This window comes from Natator depressus, chromosome 3 (assembly GCF_965152275.1).
Source record: "Natator depressus isolate rNatDep1 chromosome 3, rNatDep2.hap1, whole genome shotgun sequence".
Taxonomy (NCBI): Eukaryota; Metazoa; Chordata; order Testudines; family Cheloniidae; genus Natator; species Natator depressus.
In genome coordinates, this window is record NC_134236.1 from 133,006,455 (window position 1) to 133,019,918 (window position 13,464).

Genomic DNA, 13,464 nt, shown 5'->3' on the forward strand with positions numbered 1-13,464 from the left:
TCCCTAATGACATTTAATATGTGTATGTGATAAAGAAATATAAATGCATGGGCTAGTTTCTAAATGATCTGAAAGGATAAGAAGATAAAACAAACAAACCAGGTCGACCTCATGTTAAAAACTTCCATGTTATTACCTTAACATTGTTACTATTTCTTTGATGGGATGCGCTTGTGCCCCCTTTTATTCACAAGAGGCCAGTTACTTACAGATATGGGAGATGATGACTCTGTGGTGCTAGAAGGGAACAGACACAATATACTCAGGATGCAGAACATGCCTTCATAAGAGTAGCTCCTCAAATCCATGAACAAGAGCTCACAGAAATATCTACCCAAAAAAATTAATGTGGCTCAAAAAAAGGGAAAGGATTCCACGTGATCTAGCTCTGAAGTGTCAATGTCTTATTCAAAATGAAGAGTAAAAGTTAGCTACTTCTAATAGGAGGAGTATATCTTTTTGAAAAGTAGGTTGAGAAAGATAAATCAATATTTCAGACAATTCAGGTTTGATTAATTTTGGAATGATTATTTCATCATAGAAGGCAATCAGGTTGGTCAGGCATGACTTGCCCTTGGTGAATCCATGTTGACTATTCTGATCACCTTCCTCTCCTCCAAGTGTTTCAAAATGGATTCCTTGAGGACCTGCTCCATGACTTTTCCAGGGACTGAGGTGAGGCTGACCAGTCTATAGTTCCCTGGATTCTCCTTCTTCCCTTTTTAAAAGATGGGCACTATATTTGCCTTCTTCCAGTCATCCAGGACCTCCCCTGATCAACACGGGTTTTCAAAGATAATGGGCAATGGCTCTGCAATCACATCAGGGTATATAATCACACCATATGTTCAGTGGAAGTCCCATCCTTCCCAATAAGTAGACTAGACCAGTGGTGGGCTACCTGTAGCCTGTCAGGGTAATCTGCTAGCAGGCTGCAAGACAGTTTGTTTACATTGACCACCCGTAGGCACGGCCGCCCACAGCTCCCAGTGGCCGCAGTTCGCCGTTTCCAGCCAATGGGAGCTGCAGGAAGCAGCAGCCAGCACATCCCTGCAGCCCACGCTGCTTCCCGCAGCTCCCATTGGCTTGGAACGGTGAACTGCGGCCACTGGGAGCTGCAGGCAGCCATGCCTGAGGCCAGCCAATGTAAACAAACTATCTTGCGGCCCACCAGTAGCCTAGACCCATATCTCCTGGGTGAGACACTTCCCCACCCCTATCCCTATGCCACTAGCTCTCCCCTAGTTTCTGATCTCACTGTACTAATGCCTGGCTTCCCTTTCCCTTTCCCTGGCCAGAAAATACCCCCCAAACCCTAGTGCCCCACTCATATTCTCCAATTTAAAACTACCTCTGTCAAGAAGAGTCCAAGTAACATCAAAAATAACTAGGTCTGAACTATTTAGGGCATACTCCTCTAACTCCAACTCATGTGAGTAGTATTGAAGTGAGGTGAGTATTGAAGTAAGTCAGGACTACTTGCATGAATAAGGGTTCTAGAATCTGCCCCTTGATATGAACACAGACACACTAAGTCTGATTCTACAGTCGCTCCTCAGGCAAAATTCCCCATCGACCTTAGAAAAGTAGTTTTTCCTGAACCAGGACTTTAAATTACCTGTGCATCTGAGGCCAGTTGGGGTAATGGGTCTACATGTGCTAAGATCTTTAGGGTGGGGCTTGTGTCTTAATATGGTATGTCTGAACTACAAAATTAAGTAGACTTAAGTTAGGTCGACCTACAGCCACCTGAGTAATTAAATCTGCTCTTCATGTCCGCACTACGCTCCTTCTGTCGGCGGTGCGAGTTCTCACCAGGAGTGCTTTGCATTGACTTATGTGGGGCATTGTGGGGCACTGCCAGCAGGATCCTGCTGCCAGCCCAGGGGCAGAAGGACTCACAGATCAGGCTGTGAATGGCAGCAACAGTCAGTGTAAGCAATGCAGTGTCTACACAGACACAGCGTTGACCTAACTACATCAACCTCAGCGCTACGCCTCTCACGGAGGAGGAGTTATTAGACTGTTGTAGCAGGTGAGTTAAATTGGCAGGAGGAACATTGTAGTGTGGACGCTTACACAGTTAGGTTGATGTAAGCTACCTTACGTTGACCTAACTCTGTAGTGTAGACCAGGCCTTAGAGTCTAACAGAATGGAGCCTTGATCCCAACTGGGATCCTTTAGGAGCTATTGCAATATAAATATTGAATTATAAGTACACTAATGAGCATAAAAATGCAAAATTTCATTTGAAATTAGAGATCAACCAGGCTTCTGCATTCAGCATGTAGATCACACAGTCACTGCAGCTCTGCCATTCCTGTCTGAGGAAAGAGGAAAAAAATGAATATTCACAACTTGGTTTTGCTCATCTGAGACTGTCACGGGCTGTGTCATTCTCTTTTTCTCTGTCTTGTTCTTTGAACTGTTAAGGGAAGGGTGGAGGAAAAGGAGACAATTAAAATGTGTTCTCTCTTACCTGATTCATTTTGGGACTTTTATCTCAGTTCTGTTTAGGATTTTGCCCCTAAGCGTGTGTGTGTGTTTGGGGACAAATAATCTGAAATGTGCTTAATGAGTGAGAGTCACTGGCTGTAGAGAAGTAACTAACCTTTCTCTTCTCCTTACTTTGGTGGTTACTAAAAATTGACTTTGAAAAAATTCTCTCACACATCTGGCAGTAGCAACCACTCAACAATCATCATCACACTCACCTGGCCTCATTAGGCTGTCAATACAAAAAATCCTCTGAGGCATTTACCATTGTATTTTTGGCCATTTCTCCCTAAAGTGCTTTCCCTCCGCATAGTTCACTGGGAATTTGAAAGTGCAAAAATCTAAAATAAAAACAAAACAAAACAAAACAAAAATCGCTGCTCGGTCTCTGATTTCCTCATTGTGTCATTCTTTGTTTGGGCTTGCTGATAGTCAGCCACAAGTGAACAACACTGCTCAAGAGGACATGCTATTGTTAGCAATTCTACTGTATTTATCAAAACTCTAATTTGTTTCAATGTTAGCACTGTATTAAGGAATGTTCACCTTTAGCACAGTGTTCGAAAACCTACAGGCCCTTTCTTCTTTCCTTTTATAAATAAAAGCCGTGGTGCTAACTAAAAGGGAAAGTAATAGATGCCTACAGTTAGAACGATTGCTGTAGGACGCCTTTTCAACACGCATCAAACCACGCCACAAAGCACCGCACTAGGGATAAACATGGGAAGAGGCTTTTCACGTCAGATTTTCCACACTTCCACTCAAGCATGCCTGGGAATACAAAGAGAACAGCCTTTATGGTTTCCTAATAGGAGCTGTTGAGAAAGCTACCTAGTTTCCTGGTTTTCTGTATGTGCACAAAAACTTCAGTTTAGGGCTTGGGAAATAAATACAATCTGTGAACCATATTGTGTAAAGAAAGAGCATTAGCTGCTCAGAATATCAGAAAAATCTGGGATTTAGCTCTGGTTGCATGTGCTGCCTTTGGAAAGTCACTTAACCTTGTGACTCCATATTCCAGTTTTTACAGAGGGGGAAGGTAGTTACCTACTTACCTGACAAGGAGGTTGAAATGGCTCACTTATGTTTGTAAAGCACTTTGAGATTTTTGAATGGAAGGTACCATGTACATTTAAATTATGACTAGAGTTGAGATGGTGTAATCTGGAAGAAAGATAATACTCTATAACAATGTTAGAAATGGGTGAAAGGTCATCATTGTAAGGTGAGTAGAGGGTGTGGGTTTTTTTTTTTAAAAATCTGCTTAATCAATCGCTACTCTCAAAATATTTTAGAATTTATACTGTTTATTTTCCTCACAAATGTGCTGTTTGCATCATGATGAAATTCTGGCAGATGTAGAACTTACACACACACAAAAACAAACAACAGGCTTGAACATCCACTCTAGTTGCAGGAGCAGAGGTGTATCTAGCCAGGCAGAACTCTCATGACTGCACAGAAAGCAGGAGGTACACTCTGTAACATCATTTCCCCCTTCCTGGGACCCTAGGAAAGCTCTTCCCTGGTTGCTTAATAGGGTCATCATTCTCCTGGGTTTTGGGGGTGCAGATTGAAGCAGGGGCTTAAAGAAGAGCTATGCTGCTGGGGAGATGTGGACCAGTGCAGCAGAATCTACGTGTGGCTAACCATGCAAAGAAGGCTTCTGTCTTTGAAGATCTGAGAGTGCCCTTGGTCCTCTGATACTGTGGGAATGGGAAGCGTTCTCCACTGCCCACTCCATTGTTCTTCCACGAGACCCTTCTACTAGAGTGAACTACCTCCTGAAAATTCCATAAAGTGAACTCTGGAGTATTCAGTTTCCTTCTGCTCTGTTCTCATGGGTTTCTCCAGGGCAAAGGGCCGTGTAGTCCACAGCTGTTGCTGAATGTACTTCTTTATCTACTTGCTTCAACACCGTGACACAGAATATCACCTCTGCATTACAATGGATAATGTATGACATCACAAATCAAATCAAAGGGATGCTTTTATACTTAGGCAAAGGACTCTGTAGAACAATTTCTAATGGTAAACTTACACATTTTTTGCTGTGTTCTCAATCATAAGAGTGACTCAAAACCCCAGTTCAAATCTTCTTGGGCAATTATATGGAAATCTGCTTCATTCAATCTACCACCCTGGAACCTTAGTCACGGACCAGCAGCCAATTTGCACTCTAAGCTGATTAAGGATTTTGAAGGTTTTTCTTTAGGCAGTGATACTGCCAGTCACCATAGAAATAGAACACATCTAAGCCTATTAAAAACTAAGTGTACTGTTAAGAAGAAAAACATAGAGCACTCAACATGACATCCGTTACTTTTCCTGTTGCTAAGCATGAGTAATAAGATCATAGTTACACTTATGTAAGCAATTACTGTGCGGTGCTATCAATGCTCACCACGCTTCTGCAGACTGCCTTGCAAAACAAGGTAGAACATGTGAACCAGGAAGTCCTGGAAAATTAGGCATGTTCATGTACTTTTATATATGATTTCCATGTGATAAACTGGTGGGGCATGTGATAAGCGTACCACTATTCTCCTAGACTCCTTGTTGTTTCTGAATTCATCAATAGCCACAGCTGGGAGAAATCTCCTTTTCCATCAATGGCTGGCAGGAAACTGCACCTGCTCTTGTTGGAGTTGGACTTTACCACAGTGTAGCACCTATTCATGACTTCCAGGTTTGAGTATTGTAATTCTCTGTATCTAGGCATGAAAATGATGGCCTTAAAGGATGTTGTCAAGGTTCCTCCCCCACTCTGAACTCTAGGGTACAGATGTGGGGACCTGCATGAAAAACCTCCTAAGCTTATCTTTACCAGCTTAGGTCAAAACTTCCCCAAGGTACAAAATATTCCACCCTTTGTCCTTGGGTTGGCCGCTACCACCACCAAACAAATACTGGTTACTGGGGAAGAGCTGTTTGGACACGTCTTTCCCCCCAAAATATTTCCCAAAACCTTGCACCCCACTTTCTGGACAAGGTTTGGTAAAAAGCCTCACCAATTTGCCTAGGTGACTACAGACCCAGACCCTTGGATCCCTAAGAACAATGAACAATCCTCCCAACACTTGCAGCCCCCCTTTCCTGGGAAATGTTGGATAAAAAGCCTCACCAATTTGCATAGGTGACCACAGACCCAAACCCTTGGATCTGAGAACAATGAAAAAGCATTTAGTTTTCTTACAAGAAGACTTTTAATAAAAATAGAAGTAATTAGAAATAAGAAATCCCCCCTGTAAAATCAGGATGGTAGATACCTTACAGGGTAATTAGATTCAAAACATAGAGAACCCCTCTAGGCAAAAGCTTAAGTTACAAAAAAGATACACAGACAGAAATAGTTATTCTATTCAGCACAATTCTTTTCTCAGCCATTTAAAGAAATCATAATCTAACACGTACCTAGCTAGATTACTTACTAAAAGTTCTAAGACTCCATTCCTGGTCTATCCCCAGCAAAGACAGAATATAGACCGACACACAGACCCTTTGTTTCTCTCTCTCTCCTCCCAGCTTTTGAAAGTATCTTGTCTCCTCATTGGTCATTTTGGTCAGGTGCCAGCGCGGTTACCTTTAGCTTCTTAACCCTTTACAGGTGAGAGGAGATTTCCTCTGGCCAGGAGGGATTTTAAAGGGGTTTACCCTTCCCTTTATATTTATGACAGATGTACTGGCCTGTAGTTACGGAATTGGTCTAGGACTCTGAAGCCCTAACTCTTGCAGGTCTGGGATGATTCCCAGTGGCTGCGAAACTTTCGCATGCATAAGGGCACTTTCATGGAACTTTGTGACTTGCTTTCCCCTGCCCTGAAGCGCATGAATACCAAGATGAGAGCAGCCCTCACAGTTGAGAAGCGAGTGGCGATAGCCCTGTGGAAGCTTGCAACGCCAGACAGCTACCGGTCAGTTGGGAATCAATTTGGAGTGGGCAAATCTACTGTGGGGGCTGCTGTGATGCAAGTAGCCCACGCAATCAAAGATCTGCTGATATCAAGGGTAGTGACCCTGGGAAATGTGCAGGTCATAGTGGATGGCTTTGCTGCAATGGGATTCCCTAACTGTGGTGGGGCCATAGACGGAACCCATATCCCTATCTTGGCACCGGAGCACCAAGCCGGCGAGTACATAAACCGCAAGGGGTACTTTTCAATAGTGCTGCAAGCTCTGGTGGATCACAAGGGACGTTTCACCAACATCAACGTGGGATGGCCGGGAAAGGTACATGACGCTCGCATCTTCAGGAACTCTGGTCTGTTTCAAAAGCTGCAGGAAGGGACTTTATTCCCAGACCAGAAAATAACTGTTGGTGATGTTGAAATGCCTATATGTATCCTTGGGGACCCAGCCTATCCCTTAATGCCATGGCTCATGAAGCCGTACACAGGCAGCCTGGACAGTAGTCAGGAGCTGTTCAACTACAGGCTGAGCAAGTGCAGAATGGTGGTAGAATGTGCATTTGGACGTTTAAAGGCGCGCTGGCGCAGTTTACTGACTTGCTTAGACCTCAGCAAAACCAATATTCCCACTGTTATTACTGCTTGCTGTGTGCTCCACAATATCTGTGAGAGTAAGGGGGAGACGTTTATGGCGGGGTGGGAGGTTGAGGCAAATCGCCTGGCTGCTGGTTACGCGCAGCCAGACACCAGGGCGGTTAGAAGAGCACAGGAGGGCGCAGTACGCATCAGAGAGGCTTTGAAAACCAGTTTCATGACTGGCCAGGCTACGGTGTGAAAGTTCTGTTTGTTTCTCCTTGATGAAACCCCCCGCCCCTTGGTTCACTCTACTTCCCTGTAAGCTAACCACCCTCCCCTCCTCCCTTCGATCACCACTTGCAGAGGCAATAAAGTCATTGTTGCTTCACATTCATGCATTCTTTATTCATTCATCACACAAATAGGGGGATGACTACCAAGGTAGCCCAGGAGGGGTGGTGGAGGAGGGAAGGAAAATGCCACACAGCACTTTAAAAGCTTACAACTTTAAAATTTATTGAATGACAGCCTTCTTTTTTTTGGGCAATCCTCTGTGGTGGAGTGGCTGGTTGGCCGGAGGCCCCCCCACCGCGTTCTTGGGCGTCTGGGTGTGGAGGCTATGGAACTTGGGGAGGAGGGCGGTTGGTTACACAGGGGCTGTAGTGGCAGTCTGTGCTCCAGCTGCCTTTGCTGCAGCTCAACCATACACTGGAGCATACTGGTTTGGTCCTCCAGCAGCCTCAGCATTGAATCCTGCCTCCTCTCATCACGCTGCCGCCACATTCGAGCTTCAGCCCTCTCTTCAGCCCGCCACTTACTCTCTTCAGCCCGCCACCTCTCCTCCTGGTCATTTTGTGCTTTCCTGCACTCTGACATTATTTGCCTCCACGCATTCGTCTGTGCTCTGTCAGTGTGGGAGGACAGCATGAGCTCGGAGAACATTTCATCTTGAGTGCGTTTTTTTTTCTTTCTAATCTTCACTAGCCTCTGGGAAGGAGAAGATCCTGTGATCATTGAAACACATGCAGCTGGTGGAGAAAAAAAAAGGGACAGCGGTATTTAAAAAGACACATTTTATAAAACACTGGCTACACTCTTTCAGGGTAAACCTTGCTGTTAACATTACATACATAGCACATGTGCTTTCGTTACAAGGTCGCATTTTGCCTCCTCCCACCGCGTGGCTACCCCCTCAACCCTACCCCCTCCCTGTGGCTAACAGCGGGGAACATTTCTGTTCAGCCGCAGGCAAACAGCCCAGCAGGAATGGGCTCCTCTGAGTGTCCCCTGAAGAAAAGCACCCTATTTCAACCAGGTGACCATGGATTATATCTCACTCTCCTGAGGATAACACAGAGAGATAAAGAACGGATGTTGCTTGAACGCCAGCAAACATACACTGCAATGCTTTGTTGTACAATGATTCCCGAGTACGTGTTACTGGTCTGGAGTGGTAAAGTGTCCTACCGTGAAGGACGCAATAAGTCTGCCCTCCCCAGAAACCTTTTGCAAAGGCTTTGGGAGTATATCCAGGAGAGCCGCGAATGCCAGGGCAAAGTAATCCTTTCACATGCTTGCTTTTAAACCATGTATAGTATTTTAAAAGGTACACTCACCGGAGGTCCCTTCTCCGCCTGATGGGTCCAGGAGGCAGCCTTGGGTGGGTTCAGGGGGTACTGGCTCCAGGTCCAGGGTGAGAAACAGTTCCTGGCTGTCGGGAAAACCGGTTTCTCCACTTGCTTGCTGTGAGCTATCTACAACCTCGTCATCATCATCATCTTCTTCGTCCCCAAAACCTGCTTCTGTATTGCCTCCATCTCCATTGAAGGAGTCAAACAACACGGCTGGGGTAGTGGTGGCTGAACCCCCTGAAATGGCATGCAGCTCATCATAGAAGCGGCATGTTTGGGGCTCTGACCCGGAGCGGCCGTTCGCCTCTCTGGTTTTCTGGTAGGCTTGCCTCAGCTCCTTCAGTTTCACGCGGCACTGCTTCGGGTCCCTGTTATGGCCTCTGTCCTTCATGCCCTGGGAGATTTTGACAAAGGTTTTGGCATTTCGAAAACTGGAACGGAGTTCTGATAGCACGGATTCCTCTCCCCATAGAGCGATCAGATCCCGTACCTCCCGTTCGGTCCATGCTGGAGCTCTTTTGCGATTCTGAGACTCCATCATGGTCACCTCTGCTGATGAGCTCTGCATGGTCACCTGCAGCTTGCCACGCTGGCAAACAGGAAATGAGATTCAAAAGTTCGCGGTTCTTTTCCTGTCTACTTGGCCAGTGCATCTGAGTTGAGAGTGCTGTCCAGAGCGGTCAAAATGGAGCACTCTGGGATAGCTCCCGGAGGCCAATACCGTCGAATTGTGTCCACAGCACCCCAAATTCGACCCGGCAAGGCCAATTTAAGCGCTAATCCACTTGTCAGGGGTGGAGTACGGAAATCGATTTTAAGAGCCCTTTAAGTCGAAATAAAGGGCTTCATCGTGTGGACGGGTGCAGGTTTACATCGATTTAATGCTGCTAAATTCGACCTAAAGTCCTAGTGTAGACCAGGGCCAAGTGTGCAAGGCCATTAAGTCTATCCTGCTGCATAGAAGTGTGACTCAGCACTATGAAGGACATAGTGCATAGGTTTGCAGCAGTGGAGCATTAGAGAGGATGCGTATTCCCATTCTGGCACTACTCCCCCTTCCTAGTGAGTACAGAAACTAAAATGGGTCTATTTCTGTGGCTATGTAAGTGCTGGTGGATCACCAGGGATGCTTCACCGATATCCATGTGAGGTGATCAGGGAAGGCGCATGCCGCTCACATCGTTAAGAACACAGGACTATTTAAAAAGTTGCAAGTGGGGACATTCTTCCCTGATGGTGCATGACCGGTAGTGATGTTGAAATGCCAATAGTGATTGTGGAGACCCACCTACTCCTTGCTGCCCTGGCTCATGAAACCATACACTGGCCACCTCAACAGCACCCCGCAAAGATTCAACTACTGGCTTAGCAGCTACAGGTTCAACAGGCAGTGTTTAATGACTCGATTGGATCTCAGTGAGACAAACATTCCTCTTGATACTGTGGGTTGTATATTTCATAATATCTATAAAGCAAAGGGGGAAATGCTACTGGCAGCAGGGAGGGGGGAGAGGGATCAGCTGTCTGAATTTGAACAGTCAGACACAAGGCTATTAGAGCCACCATGGAGCTATAAAGTTGAGGGAGGCCTTAAAAGATCATTCTAACAGTCGGCCATAGTAGCACTGCATGATGCTTTTAGGAATTTGTCTGCCTTCAGGTGAATACACCTTAAGCCTGGGTGGGTTACTGATGCTCTGTCATGGTGTGGCTGGAGTAGCAACCCCTTGTGGACCTTCCTGGCAGCCTGACCCAGCTGCAGGTCTCCTCAGAAGCAAGGGGTAGGTAGGGGGACATAGACTCTATCCCCTGTATCCACTGGGTGCTCCTACAGTCTTCCCCACAAAAGCGTTGCTGGAGGGGCTTGTCCCAAAATGTTCCTAAGCAAAAAGTAAAGTAAACTCACTGTTAGCTCATCCCTAGTCATCTAAACAGTTTCTTAGTTGAGCGTCGCTCTCTCCTGGGGTCTAAGTGCTTCTCCTTTGTGGCTGCCTGGGTTATCAGGACTGTTTCTCCACCAGCAAAGTCCCTTCACACAGAGAGGCAGAGCTCTGTCCTGCTTCCTCACCAGTTAGGCCAGATCTACACTATAAACTAACATCAGTATAACTGTGCCACTAATCCACACCCCTGAGCGGCACAATTATACCGCCCGAAGTCCCAGCACAGACAGTGCTATGTTGGCAGGAGGGCTTCTCCCAGCAACCTAGCTACCACCTCTCATGGAGGTGGGTTAACTACGCAAATGGGAAAAGCTCTCCCGTTGGTGTAGATAGTGTTTTCACTGAAGTGCTACAGTAGCGCAGCTGCACCCATGCAGCATCTGAAGTGTAGACCTGCCCTCAGCCCTGGACTGAGCCATCTTCTCTCCTGTTATTCCCTCTCCAGGCTCGGCATTGGCTGCAGGCGTAGTGGAGTGGGACTAGCTGGGCCAGAGGTTCACTTTAACCCCTGGAGTGGGGCTTTTGCACTCCATTACGCTCCAGTTATGAATTTTGTAATGAGGCTTGTCTGCCTTGTGCAAACCGATATACTGAGTTTCAAAAAATAAAACTTTTTTTGCAGGCAAATAAAGAGGAAACAAAGTTAAAGTACAAATAAACAAGTTAAAAACATTTTAGCAACATGGTAAGAAGGTGATCTATACTTATAAAATCCCAGTAGAGCAATAAACACACATGTTTACGTATTACGATATTCCATTCATGGTAAAAATAAGTAGCACAGTGTGCTTGCTGGCTGATCCTGTCTTTACCACAAGCCAGTGTAGGTTCTCCTTGTTTTCCCCTGTCAGAGGGATAGGAGGAAGGGTTCATGCCATGCTGCCACCTGTAATGCTGGGGGAAACAGTGAGCAGCGACCATGGAGTATTCCATGCCATGGCAAGGCTGCTGTGTGTGAGGTCTTCAGGAATTCAGCTCAATAATGTTCTGCAACATCTGCATTTGTTGCCTGAGCAAAGCCATGAGGTACTGGTGCACTTCTTGCTGCACCTCTCTATTCCTGTGCCTCTCTGGTAGCAATCGTTCTCTCCGTTCTTGGTCACTCATCTCAATCTCAGACCTTCAGCCTCTCCAATCCCTATGTTCACGAGCAGCCCCTGTAGAGGAGTGAAGACTCTCACAGAACGTATCCTTCCTTGTCTGCTTCTTTCTTTGCTTGATCCAGGTCAGATGTTCAGCAGGCAGAGAGGGGGCAACTCTCAAAGCATCCGTGCCAGAGGCTGCTGATAAAAACAGACACAGCATTACATTTACAGTTGCAACGAACAGGAAATATACATCTCAAAACTCCCTTACGTTATTCCCATAACCATCTCTAATAAAAAATGCTCATTGTTGCTTTAGCTTTGGAGCACCTCATTACAGCACCATTCTGTAGCTCAAGCCATCGGGAGTACAGGCTAGCATGGGGGGTGGGGAACTGCTAATTGGCAAACGTGAATGCTGGGCACCCCTGGGTATGCATATAGGGAAAGTGCAGTGAATATTGCCAGTACATTCCAGGCAGTGGTAACTTTGGCTGATATCTCACTCCAGAGGGTGCCAAAAGTCCAGAGAAAGCAGCTGCTACTGGTGTCTGAAGCCACCAGGGCCTGTATGCTGCTAGCCCGTTTACTGAACAGGGCCAGCACAGATCATGCCAGAATGGCATGGGAGTGTCCCCTTTTGCGGGGGAAGAAACAGGGCTGCCATCCCTAGAAATACTCTGCAATCCTCTCCTGAACATCTCCACGAAAGTCTTGGAGATTTTTCTAGAGAATTAAAGGGACAGCCCTGTTCAGATAAACAAAGTACTGGGCACGGGGAGCATTGTGCCCGCCCTCTGCGCTGATCAACAAACCAAAGAAAAGGAAATGCCACATCTACCTTTTTTTGCCTTCTACCTCTATCCAAGCACAGGACAGTGATCTGCTGTGGGCCCCGTAATTCTGACTGCTCTGCTAAGCTTTTTAAATTCATTTCCTCATAAGTAGTAGTTGATTAAATGGCAACAATATGTGCATTCCAAAGCATTAACTGTAATTGTATTCGAAGTACTGGTTCTAAAAGTAAAGCAAAGACTCAAAAGTCAATGTCTTTGTTCTGTAAACTTGTACATGGGCTGGGTGCCATTTTTTGAATAGGGAAGGAGGGTGGCGGGGAAAGAGGAAGGGTTTTGGTCACTGGAAAAGGAAACAAACATGCTTATAAGGAATAATGCATCTATATACTTACCTGAGCTCCCTTCCCCTTCATCACCAGACTCATCTGAGTTCACCTAACAGGACTGGCTCAACTCAAGTGGAGTTTCAATGAGCTCCAGGGTCACTACATGGTTTGTTTCTCCCCCATTCCTCTTCACTGTGCACTGCAGGGTTTTTGTGCCCAGCTCTTGCAAAGTGTCCACAGTCCCATTTCGAGTGCTAGTAGGTTCCCTGCCAAGTGTGGCATGCAGCTCATTGTAGAAACAGCAGGTCTTGTAGCAGCCCCAGATTTGTTGTTGCCCTCTGATATACCTGCTGAAGTTCCACGGCTTTCACCCAGCATTGATTCTCATCCCTGTGGTGGGCAACCAGGAAAAAGCATTTCAAAAACACACTGTTTTTTTTTTTTTAAAGAGGTAGTGGCGGGAGGCTAGCTTCTGTAACCTGGGACCCCCAGGTTAGTGGAATTCAAAATTGTGACCAGAACAGCCACTGTTGTAGGGACTGGACCATCGTTGGACAGCTTCTGTGGAGGACTGTTAGTGTCAACACAGGTAATGCAGTGTCTACACTAGCACTACGTTGATGGAAGTAGATCTTGCTTTGGCTCTACATTGTTTGGGGTGCTGGTGTTGTGTCAATGTAATGGGCTGCCTGTGTCAGTAG

General features: G+C 46.1%; 1 protein-coding gene across 1 annotated transcript; it reads right to left on the reverse strand.

The window, feature by feature from the left end:
* Window positions 1-7,488: 7,488 nt before the first annotated feature.
* On the reverse strand, window positions 7,489-9,205 carry LOC141983867 (uncharacterized). Its single transcript, XM_074946855.1, has 2 exons — window positions 8,598-9,205; window positions 7,489-8,009 (listed from the first exon to the last, which is right to left on the reverse strand). The coding sequence occupies exons 1-2, from the start codon at window positions 9,178-9,180 to the stop codon at window positions 7,489-7,491; spliced, it is 1,104 nt and encodes a 367-aa protein (XP_074802956.1). The 5' UTR covers window positions 9,181-9,205.
* Between the last annotated feature and the right edge of the window lie 4,259 nt (window positions 9,206-13,464).